This window comes from Kogia breviceps, chromosome 4, assembly GCF_026419965.1.
Source record: "Kogia breviceps isolate mKogBre1 chromosome 4, mKogBre1 haplotype 1, whole genome shotgun sequence".
NCBI lineage: Eukaryota > Metazoa > Chordata > Mammalia > Artiodactyla > Physeteridae > Kogia > Kogia breviceps.
In genome coordinates this window covers 114,453,779-114,475,183 of record NC_081313.1, presented here as the reverse complement: position 1 = coordinate 114,475,183, position 21,405 = coordinate 114,453,779, and the positions used below count along the sequence as shown (strand labels likewise).

At 44.1% G+C, this 21,405-nt stretch overlaps 1 protein-coding gene across 2 annotated transcripts in view; it reads left to right on the top strand.

The window, feature by feature from the left end:
- The window catches only part of SPOCK1 (SPARC (osteonectin), cwcv and kazal like domains proteoglycan 1), a 561,704-nt gene that overhangs the window by 384,397 nt on the left and 155,902 nt on the right, over positions 1–21,405 (top strand). For both annotated transcript variants that reach the window (XM_059061299.2, XM_067031675.1), the window contains exon 4: positions 13,027–13,141. In XM_059061299.2, the coding sequence (XP_058917282.1) occupies positions 13,027–13,141 (115 nt within the window). The remainder of the gene's footprint in view (positions 1–13,026; positions 13,142–21,405) is intronic.

Here is a 21,405-nt window from a genome sequence, read left to right as displayed (position 1 = left end):
CTAAATGCCCAGTGCTTATGATAGTACTTGGCATGTAAAATGAGTTTCATAAATGTTTGCAGAATTGATGGGCTGAAGTCTTTCCTATGCTAGATACAAACATGTTTGTCTAGAGGCAGATGCTCCAGAGACACCTCTAGCTCTGAATCTTTGTGACCTAGAAATAAAAGATTTATGGAAAGATACTCCTGGCACAGACAGTTTATTCAGCCTTAACTGAATATATCCCTTGGAGCAGACATAATGTCAGGGGACTTGGGGTTCAGAAATGATGAGCCAGACTTGTCCCTGGACTCACAGAGTAAGACAAAGGAGTGATTAAGTCCATGGGCTGGGGGCCATTCATGCACTCATTCAACAACCGTTACTACCCCCATGATATTCCAGACCGTTTGGAGGCGAGGAGCAAGCAGGAGTGAGGAAGAAAGATATTGTCTGTGGTTTCCTGAGGCTTCTACTAGATTTTTGACAGACTTAAGAGTCACATCCCAGCTTTGCCACTTACTAGTTGCATGGCCTTAGGCACGTGCTGATATTTTTTTCTCATCAGGTGGAGGAAATACTGGCCTTATGAGGTAATTGTAAGAATGGAATGGTTCTTTGTATCGGATGTTACAATCTAGACTCCAGAGGCATGAAAGAACACCAGGTGTTCGAGGGCTTATGAGTTGTCTGCTGTAACTGAGGGAGGGGTAGATATTGGAGGAAGAGGAGAGAATGGGCAGGGAATGGGAACTAAATTTTGGAAAGGAAGTTTGAGGCCAGACTATGGAAGAGAGAGTCATGAAGCTCTTTCTTTAAAAAAATTTTTTTTAAATTTAGAATCCAGGGCTTCCCTGGTGGCGCAGTGGTTGAGAATCCACCTGCGGATGCAGGGGACGCGGGTTCGTGCCCCGGTCCGGGAAGATCCCACATGCCGCAGAGCGGCTGGGCCTGTGAGCCATGGCCGCTGAGCCTGCGCGTCCGGAGCCTGCGCTCCGCAATGGGAGAGGCCACAACAGTGAGAGGCCCGCGTACCACAAAAAAAAAAAAAAAAAAAAAAAAAAAAAATTTAGAATCCATAACTTTAACAAAAACAAGAATATCAATTCCCGTCCTTTAGTGGGGAAAAACAAAAACCCAAAAAACTTTGCAGCCATTACAGTATCTAAAGGTGATTATCTCCCTACTCTGTCTTACCTGCTGGGTACTCAGTATTTATTGCTAAAGAATGAAAATGAAAGATTTTACTCCTTGTGTTTATTCCACATTTGTCTTAGGGAAACCTCATAGGTACTTGCCCATAATTTATTATTGCATTTGTCTTCCATGTGCAGTTTAGACCTGATTTATATTTTATATTAGCACTACCAGCCTTAGCTTAGAGTAATGCAAGGGGGGGGAAATTGGCCCTTGAGTGGCACATTGGTGAAGAGACAGGCAGGAAAGAGAGACAGTTGTGAGCAAAGCTGGAACTGTGAATTGCTCAGCTTATTTGGATGCATGTGGAAAATTGTGTTTCGAAATGATTGAACAGTGTGGGACACAAAAACCAGAGGAACAAGAATACACAAGGGCTTCGTTGGTGGCGCAGTGGTTGAGAGTCCGCCTGCCTTTGCAGGGGACACGGGTTCGTGCCCCGGTCCGGGAAGATCCCACATGCCGTGGAGCGGCTGGGCCTGGGAGCCATGGCCGCTGAGCCTGCGCGTCCGGAGCCTGTGCTCTGCAACGGGAGAGGCCACAACAATGAGAGGCCCGCGTACCACAAAAAAAAAAAAAAAAAAAAAAAAAAAAGAATACACAAGATTTAAATGATACGGCACTCACTAAAACCTACGCTGGGAGATACAAGCATTCTCCTCTCAGCTTGAGGTGGTTTCTAATAGCTTAGAAGGTGCTCCAAGAAACCTCAGCTCCAGTCAGCGCTAACTTTGTCATGATTGCTTCAATGTTAACAGTTAAGGAATGGAATTTAATAACCTTGGGAACCATCCCAAGAAAGCAGAAATGAATCTGCCCTAATTGGAGAAAGAAAGGATTTGGAAATGAATAGTCTCCGATAACCCATTTTGAAATCCGGAGCCAAGAGTTTCTGAAAACAGTGGGACAGATGAAAGTAATAACAGCTTTAATTTTGATCGTTATACCTGGAGAGCCACAAATGCTTTGTAGCTCATTTATAAACCTCACCCAATGCTTGACACATTGAAAGCTCTCCAAAAAGCTTTGGATTTTGCAGGTTTAGTTCTCTAAAAACCCTTAGGGCCTTTCACCAGTGGGACTGTGATAGAGCCCTGGGACAGATGGCATTGGGCGAGGAGGGGGTCTGTTCTAGGGGGCATGGGATAAGTTTTTGATTGACCAGCTTTAACTGGAGCTGCTTTCTGGTCTTTGCAAGAATGAACAATTTGCTTAGGAAGGTTCTTTGTATGTACTTATACTACTCTTGATTTTTCATCTTAGATGTCACTACCCTGGAGAGCTCTCTGCTTCATCCTAGGACCCTTTAAACTTGGTAAACCCTTTAAACACTTCTTAAACTTTTCTACTAAAACACCCCTAAGGGCAAGTGAGAGCAAATACCTACTCTGAGGTTTAGGGGACAGAATCCACTGAGAGCCCATACATTTTTGAAGCCTGTTTGATCCAAGTTTATGTGAATTTTGCATCTTATTCCACAGTAGACCAGTGACTGACTTAATAATAAAAAGTGTTTAAAATTGTCTACCATCTGGTAACATAGATGTTGTAGGCAGAGTCACTGTGAATGTGCATCCTTCTTGGCCCACCACAGTCTGAGAAGCAAGGACTAGATTAGATTGTGGAAAACAGGGAAAGGAGACCAGGCTGTGATAGATACATATGGTGTGTGACTGCCTGTTTCCCCACCTTCTGCTGATTTTTAGACTTGTCGGGGGTGTCCAGTGAATGAATACCATGTTACTTAACTAGAGCTCTGCACCGAGGTTCTGCCCCTCAGAATGATGCCATACTATGCAAGGCTCTGAGAGGTCACTTGAGCATCTTGATCTCCAAGCTGGGGCAGGCTTTCCCCTCAGACTTTACTGTTCTGGTTCCAGTTAATACCTGTTCCTGCCAGCCTCTCTAGGGCAATGCAGAAAAAGGCCAGGTGGACATCCTCTGGCTGAGGATAGGAAAGTACCAAACCTGCCTGGATGAACCTTGCTGCCCATTTATCCCCAGCATACCACATGTTACCAACCTTCCTGGACTCAAGCCCTTGGCTGCTGGGATCAACAGTGTCTGCCAGATTCTCTCCCCTGAATTATTCCCTCTTTTTCTAGCCTTTTACCAGTGGTGCTTGAATGTAGGCCCTTAGGATACCTTAACACTCAAAGTCCTTGACTCTCCAGTAGAGACTTTTCAAAGCCCAAAGACCTTCTCTTGAAAAAGAGAAAAAAAAAAAAAAAAAGAGTATGACCATGTAGGTTGTGCTCTTGGTGAACATAATTTAGGGGAAGGAAAGGTTTTTATTTTTCATTTCTAGACCTTACATTCTCTGAGATGAGACAAAGCAGAGCACAGCCCTACTAGAGATATATGAATGCCTTAGTTGTCATATGCTGGCTTCAGCAGTGGTGAAGATCTGGTTAATCAGCAAACGTGTTCTGGGTAAACTGGGCCCTGAGCTTGATGTTCAAAAAGAAATTTTAATGTTTCTTCCTGTGGAGATGAGTCTAATATTTGGGATTGGAAAGGCTGAACAGCATCATAGCTCCAGGATCTTGAGTCTCTGAAATACCTGGGGGTCACTTGCCCTTGGTGTACATCCCCTTTCTTTATCTCAAGAGCTGGTAAGAGTGTTGAGGATGATAACATGCACCATATTCCAGGCCCTGTGCTCAGCACCTTTCTGCGTTATCTTGTCAGATCCTCATGACACCCCAGTGAGGTAGATTTGTTGGTCTACAACTGAATCCTAAAGAGGTGAGTGACCCGTCAAGATCACATCAGCAGGAAGTAACCAGCTGTGTCTCTCCTCTCAAACCCACACCTCTCTGATCCAAACCCTTGGGCAATCTTCTAGGTGCACTAATTTTTATTTTTTTGGAAATAAGTGGAGTTTCTGAATTTCCACATTCTTACATGGTCAGCTACTACGGCTGCAGAATAATGGCAGAATCATGCTCATTAGCTCCAAAAGAGTTAGTTCTCTGAGGAAAGCTATGTGTTTTATAGGAATTTTAATTGCATTGAAGTGAGGCGCAGGTACAAAAGATAGACTTTATGAGCTATAGCACTCTTTTAAGTATACCTTTTCCTGGAAATATTTGATTTTTATTGTGATATTTGTATCCTCTTATTTTCCTAGGTTATGGAACTGGTCTTAAGTAATTCTGTCTCCTTTGTTCATAAATGTCTTATGAATAATTTCTGTCAATTACAATGAAATAGAACCCAAGTGCTTCAACTGTTATAACATTTTAATAAATTCTGGCCATTTTGATGGATGAGAAGGTTAAGACTTCTCTGTGCATGGTGTCTTGTCCCTCTTCTGAGAGTTGTGACTATTCTCAGGTCCCGTTGATCATGCTGCCTGGTCCTGTCCCATGTCACCGCCAGCCATCATGCGTTTTCCCAGTGACATGGTCCATATAGATGCTTCACAAAGCCCACTCACAGAAGTGAGGTTCACTTGTTCCATGTTGTGTCTTATGTCAGAGAGAGAGAGTGTTAAGTTCACTGGACATCAGCATTGCCTTGGAAAGAAACTTTGACTTTTGCATTCATTATAAAAATCATATAAGTTTATTCATACGTCCAAGCAGTTGGCTTTGACTTCAGTTGATGCAGTGTTTTCTTCACAGTGAGAAGTTCTCTTAGGGATCCTATGGGTGACATGATTCTTGGGGGAGGTGGACAGAGGGGTGCCGTCTGCTGCTGCTTGGCACTGTAGTCGTGACTTTTACCCCCATCATAAGCTGTTTTTGTGAGTGGTGTAGTGGCTCCAAGTATCATCTCTGGTGTGAGACTCACCTAGATTGAAATCCAGACTTAGCAGCTGTGTGACCACAGACAAGTTACTTAACATCTCTGTGCCAATTTCCTTATTAGTAAATTCATATTAAACTGATCTGTATATCAGTTACCTCAGTGGTGAATTAGAATAATAGTACCTTATTCTACAGGTCAGTGGATGTCACTGTCTCTGTCAGCCCCCTGACGAGGTGATGCTGTTTGTAATAAAATGCTCTTTTCTTCCCTTTTTTCCACTTAATTCTTCTTCTCTCCTCTCCTTTTTCTTCCTTTCCTCCATCCCACTTTTGAAGGGAAATCAGTTTCTTGGTGAAAATGCAGAGTGAGCGTCCTTGCTTTCACCATCCCAGAGCAGCTGGGGGAATGGGAGAAGGTGTGGGATGAGAGCTTTGAGAAAGAGCATTGACTGGCCAGGCTAATAACATTTTGTGGCCTGTGATATTATGGCACCTATTTTCATAGCTGCCCTAGTAGACCCCTCTGAACATGTTCGTTTCTAATGATCAGGATGTGTAAACTAGCCATGTGGGATTTATCAGTGGTTGTTCATAATGTCTCGTTTTGCACATGAGCAGGGGATTAAAGCTCTTCCCTGCCTCTGCTATTACTTCTAGCCCAGCATAGGGCATCCTTAACTCTTACATCTTAGAGGCAGAAAAGCCATACTCTCACAAGCCTGGACACTTGCTCTTGCCTCCAGCGATGGTCATGACTTGTCATTGTCTCCCTGCTGTAGAGATTCTCCAGGAAGCAGGAGACTGCCTTTTGTGGGTGATGTTTCTAGACTACTCAGTGACAGGCTGCAGTGGTGGTGGCTCGCAGCCATATGGCATCTGAATTGATTCACAGCTTGTTGCAGGGATGGCCCCAGGAGATAGAGGACATTCAGGAGAATGTCCTCTGTGTGAATGGGTGGAGGTTGGGGCTGGTGCTTCTTTTCAAGGGAAGCACGATAGGGAAGGGAAAGGACATCTCCTTTGGATGTAGACAGACCTGGTTTTGAGTACTGGCTTCGCCATTTATTAGCTGTGTATTGTCAGAAAGTTACTTATCTTTTTCAAATCAATTTTCTCATCTTTACCTTCCTTTTTCACTTAATGTACCATAAACATCTACCTATGTTAATACATATAAACCTACTTCTTCCTTTATAGTAGGTGGACAATATCTCATAAATGGACATCTTGTAATTAAGGTAACCATTTCCCTATAGATGGTGTGATGGAATGAATGCTTATGTTGAAGCCATAATCCTCACTATGGCTGTTTCTGGAGATGGAGCCTTTAAGGAAGTAATTAAGGTTAAGTGAGCTCTTAAGGGTGGGACCCTGATACAGTAGGATAGGTATCATTATAAGAAGAGGCATCAGAGAGCTTAGTCACTCTCTGAATATACCTAGAGAAACCCACATGAAGACACAGAAGGTGGTCGTCTGCAAGCCAGGAAGAGAGCACTCACCAGAAACTGACCATGTTGGCACTCTGATCTCAGCCTTCCAGCCTCCAGAACTGTGAGAAGATAGGCTTCTGTTATTCAGGCCACCCAATCTCTGGTATTTTGTGGCAGTCTGAGCAGATGGATATAGATGAACCCTCAAGTTGTTTATAATTTCCCCTTATTGTAGATCATTAAGATACATGTTTTTGCTTAACACATTCACCTGCTAGATTATAGGATGTTTCTTTTTTCCATTCTTTCCATTTATAATTAAAATTTTCATATATATAAAAAAGTTGAGGGAACGATATAATAAATACCTATGTTTAACGGTTATTATCATTTAAGGACATGGTTGAAAAACTGCCCTCCAAAAGGACTCTTCATAGTTTATACCACCCGCTTCAAACACACACACACACACACACACACACACACACACAAATATAAGAGAGAGTTTGCTTTTAGTTTTAACAGAAAGAAATGAGTCTTCAGACCCTTGGTTTGAAGGGGGAAGAAAAGGTCTCTTCCCAAGAGGGTATTTTTGGTCAAATGCATCTTTTTATCCTCTTCCCTTTGTCCTTGTCTGTCCTATGTCCCCACCCACTCCCTTCTTCCAGTCCTTGGACACACACATTCAGCCTTCTGTATCACTCACCTGTCTGTCCTATTTAGACGCATGGTCAACTGGCCCCTTTGTTTGGCCTCAGAGAATATGGCCAACCCCTTGATTTGAAAGCTGAGATCAGTGATGGAAACTTTCCAAGCTGCCATTCTTCTATGGTTCCAGCAAAATCCTTTGGGTGGAATCTTCTGTTTTGTATTCTGAGAGGCTCTGTCATCAGCTAGTAAACAAGCCCCTCTGGAGGGGGTGGGGGGAAGCAAGATGCATGCACGGGTTACCATGGGGACAGACAAGCTGTAATAAATGTGTGGGATCTTAGCTTGACAAGGTTTTAGCAGTTAGGAGTAATTTCTTTGTCAGTCTTCCATTAAGTCACTCCTAATGAATCACTGGGAACGTCTCTGCTCTTCAGATGAACCTCACATGAGCACGATTCGGGCAGAGGGCAACCTTAAAAGGAAGAAGGAGACAACAAACAGTCATTAATTTGTCAACTCTTTGAGAATTGAGTGACCTTTTGTCAGAGGAAGTTTACACAAGTCACAGGAGTGGACCACAAGTTCACATGGTGTTTTTGGATTAAATCTTTGCTTCTTGGTCTCACCAGGTAGCTTACTATCCCCAGGGAAAGGGGTCACGGAGGTTCCTCAAAGGAGGAAAGGGGGCACTAAGGGTTGACCACTGGGCCCTCCACTCGACACCCCCTCTCATTCGGAGGGTACGAGTGGTGTAGAGTTTGTCTGTTCTTATCAAAGGACCAGTTTCCATGTAAAATGTGTATAAAGGGTTCTCTCTTCCTACCCCCTCTCCACCAACTTCAGCACGGGAGGGTGTGCCATATTTGTCGTCACTGTGGAACTTGGTGGCCACGGCCCCCCTCCCCGGAGTCCTCACTGTGGTCTCAAGGCCCCCCATGCTGCTGCTGACACTCTCTGCAGTCGTGTCTCACACCACCCCTGCTCCAGCCTGCTGACAGCCTGGTGAAATGTTGCCATTCCCCAGACTGGCCACAATTTCTCTTACATCTGGGATGGGAGCTTCTTTTTACCTAGAATGTTCTTCCTCATCCTATTACCTGGGTTAAACCCACCTTTCCATAGATAGCAGTCTGTCCAGGAAGTCTCACCTAACCCACTGAAAGGCTGGATGAGGTACCTCCCCCATCTCCCATAACATACAGAACTTACCCTCATATTGTGTGTCTCCTCTGTTGAGCTGTGAGCTTCTGGAGGGCAGGAATGACATCTTGTTCACTCTAGAAGTGCCAGCCTCCAGCTTGAAAAAAAATGGGCCTGCACAGAACTGATGCTCTGCAAATATTAATGGAATAAACCCAAGCATATGTCACACCCGCAGGTGACTCTCAGGGACCCTTTGGTCAGCCCACAAAATGGAACATTCTCTCATCTTAGCATCTCTGAGGTGGTACCCTGCTCTGTTGTTCCAGGTATTATGGCAGTTGGACAGTGAGCTTGTAGGATGTGCCCAAAGACAGCAAAAAGTCTTGATTCAGAATTTTAAAATCGACGTAGCTAATCAAAAATTAACTCATACTGAAAAACAAGTTCAGAAGCAATTACGATAATTTAAATATCACTACCTTAATTGAGACCAAGCAGTGAGCTTAAAAAATAAAATTACTTTCAAGAAAAGCTTACATGAAGCCTGTAATTAACTGGCTTTTGAATTTGATGTTTTTCAGCTTGACAAACTTCTGTTTAAATTAATTCATTCTTGTTTTTTTTTTTTTCCCTTTGAAAAAAGTTTTTGTAAAAATTATTGAAAAAATTAATTGGACATGTATCCTGTGCCAGTTGACACTTGATTGGTTTTTGTATGTGGGCAGGAAAGATGAAATTAACCTCCCGTGGGTATCTGCTCTGTGTTAGGCATACTCTCTTGTTTGAGTCCACATGAGTCCTGCAGGTATTATGGTAGAAGAGGTAGAGGGGACGCAGGGCTTCGGCATCTTGTGGGGAGTGATGCGTCCTATCATCAAGAATGCGCCGGGGAAGAGAGGAAATTGGAGCGCAGTTTCCAGAAATCATTAGCACCTTGACAAGGAAGCTTCTACCCCATGTAAGGGTTATCATGAACTCTCAGCCCTCTCTCCCTACCTCCTCAGCTGCACAGTTTCCCTGCACCTTATTAAAGGGCCTCTCAAATGCCACTTATTATTCTGATCTCCTATCATCTCCTCTAGAAAGTGGAGCCGCACAGCCCTGCCCAGTACAGGTGCGGGTGCCTTTCAGTCACGGCGAGCCTCGGAGTTGCTGGGAGAAGTGTATTTGAGAGGCAGCATTTACACGGAAGTGGCACGCTCCTTTACCATCCTCATCCCCTTTCAATTCCAGTACTGCTGTTTTTCAAAAACAAGATGCGTCCTGGTGATTAAATAAACGGTAACAGCTTGATTTGTTACTGTTTTGTTGTGCTGTGAAGTTCATTTACTCTAAATAATTCCCATACATGTTTGAAATATTCAGACCCTGGTAATTAATTTTTAGCAGACTTGATTTCTATATGCAAATTGTTAAGTAAGTATGTGTATGAAGTTAAATAGCTGATGATTTTTATCTATTAGTATTTCTGTTTGGAGGGGTTTTTTTGTTTGTTTTTTTAAGAAACGTTAGCCTTAAGAATTGGAGGAGGGCGATCTATAGTATTAGCCTAATGGTAGGGTGACAGATGCAGCAAGGTTGCAGAAAAAAAATTGGCAGCCACTGGTCAGGTGACTCCTTTGAGGGGTTGCTGCATTCAGAGGGTGTGGGCAGGGCTTCCCTGGTGGCGCAGTGGTTGAGAGTCTGCCTACCGATGCAGGGGACAGGGGTTCGTGCCCCGGTCCGGGAGGATCCCACATGCCGCGGAGCGGCTGGGCCTGTGAGCCGTGGCCGCTGAGCCTGCGCGTCCGGAGCCTGTGCTCCACAACGGGAGAGGCCTCAGCAGTGAGAGGCCTGCGTACCACAGAGGGGGTGGGCACAAATGCCCAGGCTTGGCATCCCCACCTTCCGGGGAGCACTGGGGCCGTGTATGGTGCATTGAGGCATCCTGTGTGGCCCAGCCAGCCAGCCAGACTCCCTGGCTTCCCTTTACTTTTACTCCTTAAGTCTCAGCCTGCCCTGAAGGCCTCTCAGGAACATGGCACATCTGGGTTCAATACTTGGTGTAAGGTGGCACCCCACATCCACCTTTTAAAGGAGACTCTAGGTGATTTTCATGCCGCTGGTGTATCGTGGTAAGGAGTTTGGGTTCTGGAGTCAACCGACCAGGTGTCACATACCGTCCGCCCCTCTCATCTTCTTTGTACAACGGGCATAGGAACGGCAGCCGCCGCCTTGGGTGTTTGCAAGAATTAAGTGTGGTAATCCAGTTAGAAGGCCTCATTCACTGCCTGCGTGTCAAAAGCACTGGATACGTGTGAGCTATTGTTCTGGTTATTTTGGAGGCTTACTGTTCACTCGGAACAAAATCCAGAAACACAACAAATAACAAACACCTATGAGGTGCTTCACATGTTTCAGGTCTGTTCTCAGCACTTTCAAAGATGAATTCATTTCATCCTCTTGATAACCAAAAGTGATAGTAGGGACTGCTATTATCCCGTTTCACAGACGAGAAAATTGAGGTATAGGTCAGGAAGCAGTGAAGGCAGAATTCACCTTGATCCCTGGGCCTAGAGTCTGTGCTCCTCTCTGCTGTGCTCAGCGGACTTACTCTCCTTGAGATTGCGCTGCCCCTTGAGGCCATCTGGATCCCGGTGTGGACATTGCATGTCTGTGAAGTTGGCTGCAAAAGCAAAACGAAGCTCAAATTCGGCAATACATCTTGTCCTACGGTCCTGCAGATTTTGAGACCCTAGGCCAGCCTGGTGTTTGCCATCTCTGAGATCCACTCCAGTGAAAATCCCAAGCGTTCTACGGCGCTTGACACCTGTCAGGAAATGCCTCACTTGGTACCTGTGGCCCGGGCAGCCAGGGGCCTGGTCCGCAAGTTTCTTCAGATCCCTAAGTGTCTGTCTTCATCCTGTGGTGGCCAGAAGTGTGAGATGGGGCAGTGAAGGACCAGCGTGGTCATCCTCAGCCGCCATCCGATTGTCATTCATTGTTAGCTCGGTGCTACTTGAGTCCCGGAAAGCAAGTCACAGCTGGCTGGACTGGTGCCCTGGGCTGAAGGTGGAGGGCAAAGCACAAGAAGAAGGCCACTGGCCTGAGACGCACCAGCCTCCTGGCTTCTCGTGAGGACGTCTCAGGAAGCAAGAGAGCTCCACCTGGGACCGGAAAGTTCCTGCTGCAAGTTTCTGGAAGGCCCAGCCTTGGAGGGCTCTGAGGGCAGACACAGGCCCCCAGCCCCTCACTTCCCAGAGGTGAAGCCCTTAGCTTAGGAGCTCGCAGTGAGTGCCCTGTCCCTGGGGCTTTAGCCTCTCTCTCTTGCAGCCCGTCTCCTGCTGCTAAGTACAAGGCAGCCGGGGGCTGGGGAGTAGGTTCTGCCAGGTGACTCCTCTGGGACCATGACCTGGGTCTCGTTGCTCACCTGACCGGCCTGAGAATACGCCCTGGTTTCTGTTTGCGGAGGCTGAAGCTGCTCCAGTGGAGGGAGCCGCCCTGAGCGGTTCAAGCCCCAGAAAGAAATACCTTCGGGTGTAGTGTGTTCAGGTCCCTTGAGGAATTCCCAGCAGCCGTGGGAAGAAAATGGCATTGCGATTCTGGGCCTGGGCGGTTTGACAGGAATCCTGACTTCCTCTAAGTGCAGGGGGGTCATGATCGCTGAGGGGCCCAGGGTTTGGTGGGAGTCCTCCCATTTCTTGTAGCAGTTTTGCTGTCCCTGCTTGGCACGCCGATTTGTTTAACTGAATGTTTGTGTGGGGAGTATGACCTCGCCTGGCTGTGGAGAGCAGTCATGACAGATTGACCACCTGATAGGCTTTAGGTGATAGGCTTTAGGCTGCAGAGCTGGGAGATGGCACCATTGCTTTTGTTTCTCAGAGGACTTCCTGTGGCCTCTTGTCTGCCCTGATGAGCATGTACACCTCAGCCTGTGGAGTGTTGCTTAGCCGGGGGCCCGCTGCCCTGCCTGTTCTAGGAAATGCTGCAGGGTATGATCTGCTGGCTTTGGAGACCCTTCTCCAGTGACTTGGTCGAGTCAACCCCCACACTCATTATTCCCACCCACAAAGCTCACTTTCTAGTCAGACTAAATATCTTAGGGTTGCCCAGCCACGCCTCTCTACTTTGGAGTATGCTGGCCACCCTGCCTAGATTGCCTTTTCTAGCTTTGCTTTCTAAAATCCTGCCCATCCCTTAAGATCCAATTCACATATTAATACCTCATTAATTCTAGCCCCAGAAATTGATCTCTCTTTTTCTCTCAACCTCTGTTATTGTTGTATATGCCTGTCATGGCCCTTATCTACTTCTCCCTTGCACAATAAATATTTATGTGTCAGCTTTTCCCCCCACCCGTTTATATCATAAGTTTGTGTGGCTCAGAACTGTCTTGTACATCCTGAAGTTCTTCACAAAACTTAAAATACGCTTCTTTGCGCTCACGGTTCGTGTTGATGGAACTGAAGCCCAAAGACTCCATCCTCTGGGACTTTCTATTATAGGAAATAAGGAAAATTGGGCACAAAGTCATAAAAAGCAATAGCAGACAAATAACCAAAGAGGGAAATGTAGCTTTTGGTCCTCTGAACACACAAGATTCTAAAACGATTTTTAAAAGTAATTCCTGGCCAAGATGAAGATACTGAAACTCCCCAAAGCACAAAAGCATCACTCTCCTGATGTTGAAGAAAACTACGTGGAATAGACACAGAAATCCCCCCCCTCCCCGTGTCGGTTTTCATTCCAATCCCCACCAGCCTAAGTAAACAGTGCAGGGTGCAAACACATGGTCTGTTTATTTCCCTCTTGTTTATTTGAGTAGAAATAGAAATCAAATTTCCCTGGAGGTTCTAACTCCTCTTTTCGTGTTCTTTTTGCCTCAGCTCTGGACCCATCCAAAGACCCCTGCCTAAAGGTGAAATGCAGCCCTCACAAGGTGTGTGTGACCCAGGACTACCAGACTGCCCTGTGTGTCAGCCGCAAGCACCTGCTCCCCAGGTAAGCCGCAGGCTGTGAGGTACTCTCCAGCCAGCAGATCTGGGGTACCTGATCTCTGACCGGGGGACAAGGGAGAGAGGGGGAGCAGGTGTTTGTATCTGTGTCTTATATTGTACGTGGTGTAAGAACTCTTGCTGTGGTATGAATCTCAGTTCTCAAACACATATTTGCAAAGAGAGTTAATATCTTAATTTCCTTTGAATCAACTTTATTTGACTCTGAGTCCTCATCTGAGCAGATGAACAGAAAATCCCTTCCTGATGAGTATGGCAGCCCTTCCTCCTCCTGGGGTGACCTCAGGATCCAGGAAGCTTCTAGCTAAGAAAACAGGGGCTGTACCTTTAGTCTTCTGGTCGCCACTGACATCCTCCCTGTGATAATCCTTGGAGGTCCCTTGAGGCTGGCGGGGCTGGGGCTTGTCTGCTTCCATGCTCCATGGGGCGTGGGTGTCTTTGCAAGGCCGACAGTACTGGTGTGGGGTCCTGCTGCCTCAAGACCACTAGTCCACCATTCCTTCTGAGAGTGTGTCTTTCTATTTCTCCAGCCCAGGGGAAGTCTCTCCCCTCCTCTTCAGGGTGGTTAAAGCCTTTGTCCCTTACTCCCCACCCATTCCCCATTCCCAGCATTCAGTGGGCTTAGGCTTTTACAGATGACAGAAGGAGCCTTTGAATTCAGGCTACATCTGCCTTCAGTCCTTCAGAAATACTTAAAGCAAGAACACACACACACACACACACACACACACACACACCAATATTATTGCTTTTTTCTTTTTTTCTTTAACATCTTTATTGGAGTATAATTGCTTTACAATGGTGTGTTAGTTTCTGCTTTATAACAGAGTGAATCAATTATACATATACATATATCCCCATATCTCCTCCCTCTTGCATCTCCCTCCCTCCCTCCCTATCCCACTGCTCTAGCTGGTCACAAAGCACAGAGCTGATCTCCCTGTGCTGTGGGGCTGCTTCCCACTAACTATCTATTTTACATTTGGTAGTATATATAAGTCCATGCCAGTCTCTCACTTTGTCCCAGCTTACACTTCCCCCTCCCCGTGTCCTCAAGGCCATTCTCTACATATGTGTCTTTATTCCTGTCCTGCCCCTAGGTTCTTCAGAACCATTTTTTTTTTATTCCATATATATGTGTTAGCATATGGTACTTGTTTTTCTCTTTCTGACTTACTTCACTCTGTATGACAGACTCTAGATCCATCCACCTCACTACAAATAACTCAGTTTCGTTTCTTCTTATGGCTGAGTAATGTTCCATTGTATACACATGCCACATCTTCTTTATCCATTCATCAGTCGATGGACATTTAGGTTGCTGCCATGTCCTGGCTATTGTAAATAGAGCTGCAATGAACATTGTGGTACATGACTCGTTTTGAATTATGGTTTTCTCAGGGTATATGCCCAGTAGTGGGATTGCTGGGTCATATGGTAGTTCTACTTTCAGTTTTTTAAGGAACCTCCATACTGTTCTCCATAGTGGCGGTATCAATTTACATTCCCACCAACAGTGCAAGAGGGTTCCCTTTTCTCCACACCCTCTCCAGCATTTATGGTTTGTAGATTTTTTGATGATGGCCATTCTGACTGGTGTGAGGTGATACCTCATGGTAGTTTTGTTTTGCATTTCTCTAATGATTAGTGATGTTGAGCATCCTTTCATGTGTTTTCTGGCAATCTGTTTATCTTCTTTAGAGAAATGCCTATTTAGGTCTTCTGCCCATTTTTGGATTCAGTTGTTTGTTTTTTTGATATTGAGCTGCATGAGCTACTTGTAAATTTTAGTGATTAATCCTCTGTCCGTTGCTTCATTTGCAAATATTTTCTCCCATTCTGAGAGTTGTCTTTTCATCTTGTTTATGGTTTCCTTTGCTATGCGAAAGCTTTTAGGTTTCCTTAGGTCCCATTTGTTTAGTTTTCTTTTTACTTCCATTACTCTGAGGAGGTGGGTCAAAAAGGATCTTGCTGTGATATATGTCATAGAATATCTGCCTATGTTTTCCTCTAAGAGTTCTATAGTGTCTGGCCTTATATTTAGGTCTTTAATCCATTTTGAGTTTATTTTTGTGTATGGTGATAGGGAGTGTTCTAATTTCATTCTTTTACATGTAGCTGTCCAGTTCTCCCAGCACCACTTATTGAAGAGGCTGCTTTTCTTCATTGTATATTCTTGCCTCCTTTATCAAAAATAAGGTGACTATATACGCATGGGTTTATCTCTGGGCTTTCTGTCTTATTCCATTGATCAATTGTTCTCTTTTTGTGCCAGTACCATATTGTCTTGGTTACTGTAGCTTTGTAGTATAGTCTGAAGTCAGGGAGCCTGATTCCTCCAGCTCTGTTTTTCTTTCTCAAGGTTGCTTTGGCTAGTCGAGGTCTTTTGTGTTCTCAGACAAATTGTGAAATTTTTTGTTCTAGTTCTGTGAAAAATGCCATTGGTAGTTTGATAAGGATTGCATTGAATCTGTAGATTGCTTTGGGTAGTATAGTCATTTTCACAATGTTGATTCTTCCAATCCAAGAACATGGTATATCTCTCCATCTGTTTGTATCATCTTTAACTTCTTTCATCAGTGTCTTATAGTTTTCTGCATACAGGTCTTTTGTCTCCTTAGGTATGTTTTGTAGGTATTTTATTCTTTTTGTTGCAGTGGTAAATGGGAGTGTTTCCTTAATTTCTCTTTCAGATTTTTCATCATTAGTGTATAGGAATGCAAGAGATTTCTGTGCATTAATTTTGTATCCTGCTTCTTTACCAAATACATTGATTAGCTCTAGTAGTTTTCTGGTAGCATCTTTAGGATTGTCTATGTATAGTATCATGTCATCTGCAAACAGTGACAGCTTTACTCTTCTTTTCAGATTTGGATTCCTTTTATTTCTTTTTCTTCTCTGATTGCTGTAGCTAAAACTTCCAAAACTATGTTGAATAATAGTGGTGAGAGTGGGCAACCTTGTCTTGTTCCTAATCTTAGTGGAAATGGTTTCAGTTTTTCACCATTGAGAATGATGTTGGCTGTGGGTTTGTCATATATGGCCTTTATTATGTCGAGGTAAGCTCCCTCTCTGCCTACCTTCTGGAGGGTTTTTATCATAAATGGGTGTTGAATTTTGTTGAATGCGTTTTCTGCATCTGTTGAGATTATCATGTGGTTTTTCTCCCTCAATTTGTTAATATGGTGTATCCATTGATTGATTTGCATATATTGAAAAATCCTTGCATCCCTGGGATAAATCCCACTTGATCATGGTGTATGATCCTTTTAATGTGTTGTTGGATTCTGTTTGCTAGTGTTTTGTTGAGGATTTTTGCATCTATGTTCATCAGTGATACTGACCTGTAGTTTTCTTTCTTTGTGACATCTTTGTCTGGTTTTGGTGTCAGGGTGACAGTGGCCTTGTAGAATGCGTTTGGGAGTCTTCCTCCTTCTGCAGTTTTTTGGAAGAGTTTGAGAAGGATAGGTGTTAGCTCTTCTCTAAATGTTTGATAGAATTCGCCTGTGAAGCCATCGGGTCCTGGGCTTTTGCGTGTTGGAAGATTTTTAATTACAGTCTCAATTTCAGTGCTTATGATTGGTCTGTTCATATTTTCTATTTCTTCCTGGTCCAGCCTCTGAAGGTTGTGCTTTTCTAAGAATGTGTCCATTTCTTCCAGGTTGTCCATTTTATTGGCATATAGTTGCTTGTAGGAATCTCTCATGATCCTTTTTATTTCTGCAGTGTTAGTTGTCCCAGACAAGAGATTTTTATTTATAAGCTCAAATCTGTGTGAGACAGAGGCAGCAACCTCACTGGTATTCGGGTATATCCAGGTGTCAGTGGTGTTTTTCTGGGCACGCCTTGTTTCTGTGTTGGAAGCACCACCACTTTTTTTGCTCGTGTTAGAAGTATAATTCTCATCTCCTGCATCTCCTGGTGGCCACAGAATTACAGTGGTTAAGAGCATAGATTTGGGAATGACACCATTCTAAGCTCCATTTCCGGGTTGGCTACTTTCTAGCTATGTGACCTTGGCAAGTTACTTGACCTTTCTGAATCTGGGCTTCCTTAGCTGTAAAACGGGTTTAATGAAAGTACTTACCCTTTTCCTCTTTACCATTTGCTGGGATACAACCATTAGTAATTCTTGCAGAGAGAGTTTGCCAGTGGTTAAGTTTTGCTAATCCTTTGCTTAGGGCATTTTGTGTGTATTTCATTTTGTGAGAGGTCAGTAAGATGGAGGGGTGTAAGGTACGTATTCCAGTGTCACATAATGACAACCAGCCTTACAATTACTAAAACAATTATGGTAAGAGGTATTATTATTGTCTGATTCATTCTAGAAGGTTAGCCAGAAAACCCTCAATTTGCATGCTCCTGAGAAAAAGTAGCTCACTCCAGGGGCCCTGCCCACTTTCTTGTTCTGGCCTTTGGAGTTTCTTCCCGAGGAAGCCTGCTGCCTGCTTTGTGATTCACAGCACGTGAGGACTTGGAAGAAGATGACATTCCTTATAATTGGTACCCTTCATTCACTGGAAAAACAGCCCAAAGAGGAGGCTTTGACTGAGGGGCATGCCCACTCCGTCATCAGGATTTGGGAGGTGGCCTGCACCGGCGAGAGGCTCTACAATGGTGGTGGCTGTAGTTGTGGGTCTAGCCTTCCCCCTCCCTCCCTCTGGGAGGCTGAATTACTCAGCCCATACGGGCCCAGTGCACACCTCTTCTTAGGGTCCTGGACCCCTTCCCAGATGAAACATCTGTCCTTCCTCATTATACTTTAGGGGTCCCCTCTGACCAGGGAGGCCATGTTGACAATTCTATTTATTCATCAATCAGGGAAGTAATGTTTCTCTCTGTGAAACATCTGCAAGCAATCCCATCAGCCATTCTGGCCTCTGCAGCAGCTCAAGAGGTAAATCCCGCCTGCCAGACAGTCAGGAACGCACACACATGGAGAAGCAGCTGGGTCGGCCTGGGGCTGCTTGTGAGGCTGCAGATTTGGGCTGTCTTTGCAAGCGGACTGAGACAGGAGGATAGTAAGTGCATCCGTGAGATAATTTCATTAGCTTTCTTCGCCCTCGGAGGTGGAGTGACTGGAGAAGCGGTTTGACACATGGGTCTGTGGCTGCACAGTGTCAGTGTGGCTGGACAAGCAACTTCAGTGGGGGACCGAGTGGGGCACCTCCCCCCAACCCCTGCTGGAACGCTTCCCCTTTATTAGAATGGCATTTGGGTTGTAGTTGGTTTCATTGAGAGGCTTCGACTATACTCACATTCCCTTTGGAGGATTCTCTTTGGAAATTCTCTGTTTCATCTTTTCCTGCTGTTGAGAAGTATTGAGCAGGGTTGGGAGAGGGTAAATTCTTGGAAGCTTGTTCGTCTTTTAGGTGCTCCAAGGGGGCCATTTATACACTTAAGAGCAGTGTGAAGGCAGCCTGGAGTCACAAAGCCTTCTCTTAAATGACTTTTTCTTAATATTCTAATTTATTGTTGATATCAGAGTAGTTGATGCTCATTACGGAAAACACTGAGAGTGTAGACAAGCAAAAAGAAACAGGAAATAGGCGATGGTCACATAATCTAAAAACAGGAATTAAAATATTCCAGCACATTGCCTTCCATTCTTTCTTCTAGCTGTAGGTTTTGTCCACTGGTTTGTTTTTGTCAGAACTTAATTATCAAGTGGTGCCTATACTGTACATAAAAATTGGTTTTGGGCTTCCTTCAATTGATATTTATAAATGAGTATTTTATGATACTTAAAACACCTTATGGATATACATCTTAGTGATTGCATAATATACAGTACAAAAAATTAACTTGAAATGGATTGTAGACCTAAATATAAGAGCTAAGATGATACAACTTTTAGAAGAAAGCAAAAGTAGTAACCTTGGGTTTGATAAAGGTTTCTTAAATAGCAGACAAGGAAGCCATGAACTATAAATGCCAAAAAAAAAAAAAAAAGAAAAAAATCAACAAATTGGATTTCATCAAAAGTAAAAACTTTGATCTTCAAAAGACACTGTTAGACTAATAAAAGGACAGGCCACATTGGTAGAAAATATTTGCAAAACATATGCCCAGCCAAAGGTTTGTTTCTAGAATATGTAATGAAAGCATTTGTCCCTATAAAGACTCACTCACTCACAAATGTTCATAGCAGCTTTACTTGTAATAACTGGAAGCTGGAAACAACCCATATGTCCATCAACAGGTGAACAGATAGCAAGTTGTGGTATATTCATTGCAATGGATTAATACTCAACAGTTTAAAAAGAATAAGCTATTGATACATGCTATAACATGGATGAATCTTAATTATGCTGAGTGAAAGAAGACAAAAATGTATATTGTATGAGTTTCATTTACATGACATTTTAGTGGGTATAAGCTAACCTATGGTGACAGAAAACAGATCATTGTTTGTCTCGGGGAGCAGGTCATTGGGGTGCCTGAGCATTCTTTAATGCCTGATATTACAAAATGGACCTTGGGGAAACAGTTAAGTCAGATTCTGCTCCTAGATGCCAAAGATCCTGTTGGCAAATGGCTTTGTTTGGGGTGTTTGGGGAAGAAGAGGTTTTTTTTGTGTGTGTGGTATGCGGGCCTCTCACTGTTGTGGCCTCTCCCGTTGTGGAGCGCAGGCTCCGGACGCGCAGGCTCAGCGGCCATGGCTCACGGGACCAGCCGCTCCGCTGCATGTGGGATTTTCCCGGACCGGGGCACGAACCTGCATCCCCTGCATCGGCAGGCAGACTCTCAACCACTGCGCCACCAGGGAAGCCCGGGAAGAAGAGTTTTTAATGCAGCAATGTGTTACTCTTTCTGACTTAAGTTTTAAAAATATTCTCTTAGCTCTTCTTAAAGAAAATACCCTCTTAGGGGGTGATTTATGGAAAAAATGGACAGAAGGTCATACTACCCTGCAGAGGGATCTGCTCTCAGGAATTCGCTGCCAGCGGAATGGCTCGTTCTGATTTATTGTTCTGGGTGGGCGAGAGATGGGGAGGGCTTCTCCCTACAGGGCGCTGAACATTGATTTTACCTCTCTGTTGCCATTGATTTTCATTTGGAGAATGGAAAATTGAAGCATTTGTTGTAAGCCTTCCAGATAAGCTACATTCTCAAATTCTGCACGTGCATTGTGACTGGGAGGAAAGGATGTCAGGATGGGACTTTCGGTGTCTGAGTGTGCCCTTGGAAGCCTTCCAGGAGCAGTGGGAAATAATCTGTTTTTTTTTTTAACATCTTTATTGGAGTATAATTGCTTTACAATGATGTGTAAAGTTTCTGCTTTACAACAAAACGAATCAGTTATACATATACATATGTTCCCATATCTCTTCCCTCTTGCGTCGCCCTCCCTCCCACCCTCCCTATCCCACCCCTCTAGGTGGTCACAAAGCACAGAGCTGATCTCCCTGTGCTATGCGGCTGCTTCCCTCTAGCTATCTGTTTTATATTTGGTAGTGTATATATGTCAGTGCTACTCTCTACTTCATCCCAGCTTACCCTTCTCCCTCCCCATATCCTGAAGTTCATGCTCTAGTAGGTCTGTGTTTTATTCCCATCCTACCCCTAGGCTCTTCATGACATTTTTTTTCTTAGATTCCATATATATGTGTTAGCATACGGTATTTGTTTTTCTCCTTTTGACTTACTTCACTCTGTATGACAGACTCCAGGTCCATCCACCTCACTACAAATAACTCAATTTCATTTCTTTTTATGGCTGAGTAATATTCCTTGTATATATGTGCCACATCTTCTGTATCCATTCATCTGTTGATGGATACTTAGGTTGCTTCCACGTCCTGGCTATCGTAAATAGAGCTGCAATAAACATTTTGGTACATGACTCTTTTTGAATTATGGTTTTCTCAGGGTATATGCCCAGTAGTGGGATTGCGGGGTCGTATGGTAGTTCTATTTGTAGTTTTTTAAGGAACCCCCATACTGTTCTCCATAGTGGCTGTATCAATTTACATTCCCACCAACAGTGCAAGAAGGTTCCCTTTTCTCCACACCCTCTCCAGCATTTATTGTTTCTAGGTTTTTGATGATGACCATTCTGACCGGTGTGAGATGATATCTCATTGTAGTTTTGATTTGCATTTCTCTAATGATGAATGATGTTGAGCATTCTTGCATGTGTTTGTTGGCAATCTGTATATCTTCTTTGGAGAAATGTCTATTTAGGTCTTCTGCCCATTTTTGGATTGGGTTGTTTGTTTTTTTGTTATTGAGCTGCATGAGTTGCTT